Source organism: Penaeus monodon, chromosome 32, assembly GCF_015228065.2.
Source record: "Penaeus monodon isolate SGIC_2016 chromosome 32, NSTDA_Pmon_1, whole genome shotgun sequence".
NCBI classification, from domain to species: Eukaryota; Metazoa; Arthropoda; class Malacostraca; order Decapoda; family Penaeidae; genus Penaeus; species Penaeus monodon.
Genome location: NC_051417.1, coordinates 35,865,196 through 35,865,929, shown reverse-complemented (window position 1 = coordinate 35,865,929; position 734 = coordinate 35,865,196). Strand labels below are relative to the sequence as shown.

The 734-nt window shown below is 34.3% G+C and overlaps 1 protein-coding gene across 1 annotated transcript in view; it reads left to right on the top strand.

The window, feature by feature from the left end:
* The window catches only part of LOC119593852 (X-linked retinitis pigmentosa GTPase regulator-like), a 22,012-nt gene that overhangs the window by 1,424 nt on the left and 19,854 nt on the right, over nt 1–734 (top strand). The window contains exon 2 of the mRNA XM_037942883.1: nt 595–731. Within this exon, the coding sequence (XP_037798811.1) occupies nt 595–731 (137 nt within the window). The remainder of the gene's footprint in view (nt 1–594; nt 732–734) is intronic.

The following is a 734-nucleotide window of genomic DNA, read 5'->3' as shown; positions in this document are numbered from 1 at the left end:
GGTGAATATTATTTTTCACAGAAATATGGATAGTCTATTTATTTTAACAAAGAGATTATCTCCTAAGAAGCATCTTACATTGTGACTCTTACTGCATGAAACAAGGATGAGACCTTGGTATTGATTGAGATTTCCTGGAATGACCTTTTCACATATTGATAGCTGGCAGAGAGACCTATAAAGTGAACACCATGAAAACCCATTGAGGAAGGCCTTAGGAATGCATACATACATAGTGGTGAAAGTGACTGTACAAAATTCTTTCACCAAAATTCAGGTGCATATTTACTTTGTAAAATTTCTAGTAAATGTTATTTTTGTATGGTAATTGCTAGAATGACTTTATGGTAATGCTTTTAGTATAGATGGACTGTTGAAAAGATATTTAATACATAGCCTGTTTATTTAGTTGCCATTGTCTATTATAATTAATGTATGTGAAGATGTGCTATATTTTAAACAAACATTTGAATAGTTACATGTTGCAGTAAGGATCATTATCCACTTCTGTGTGCAAGGGCAGACCCTCTGTGTATGAAGTAAAATATCCCAATCTTGCTTTCATTATTCAGAGCAAAGTTGTTGTTTTTTCAGATACAGGGGCAGTTTTTACTTTTGGAAAAAGTAGATTTGCCGATAATGTGCCGTCAAAGTTCTGGATCAAGAATGATGTTGTCGTGGAAATTGCGTGTGGAGATGAACACACCGCTGTTATCACAGGTAAGGCAGAGAAT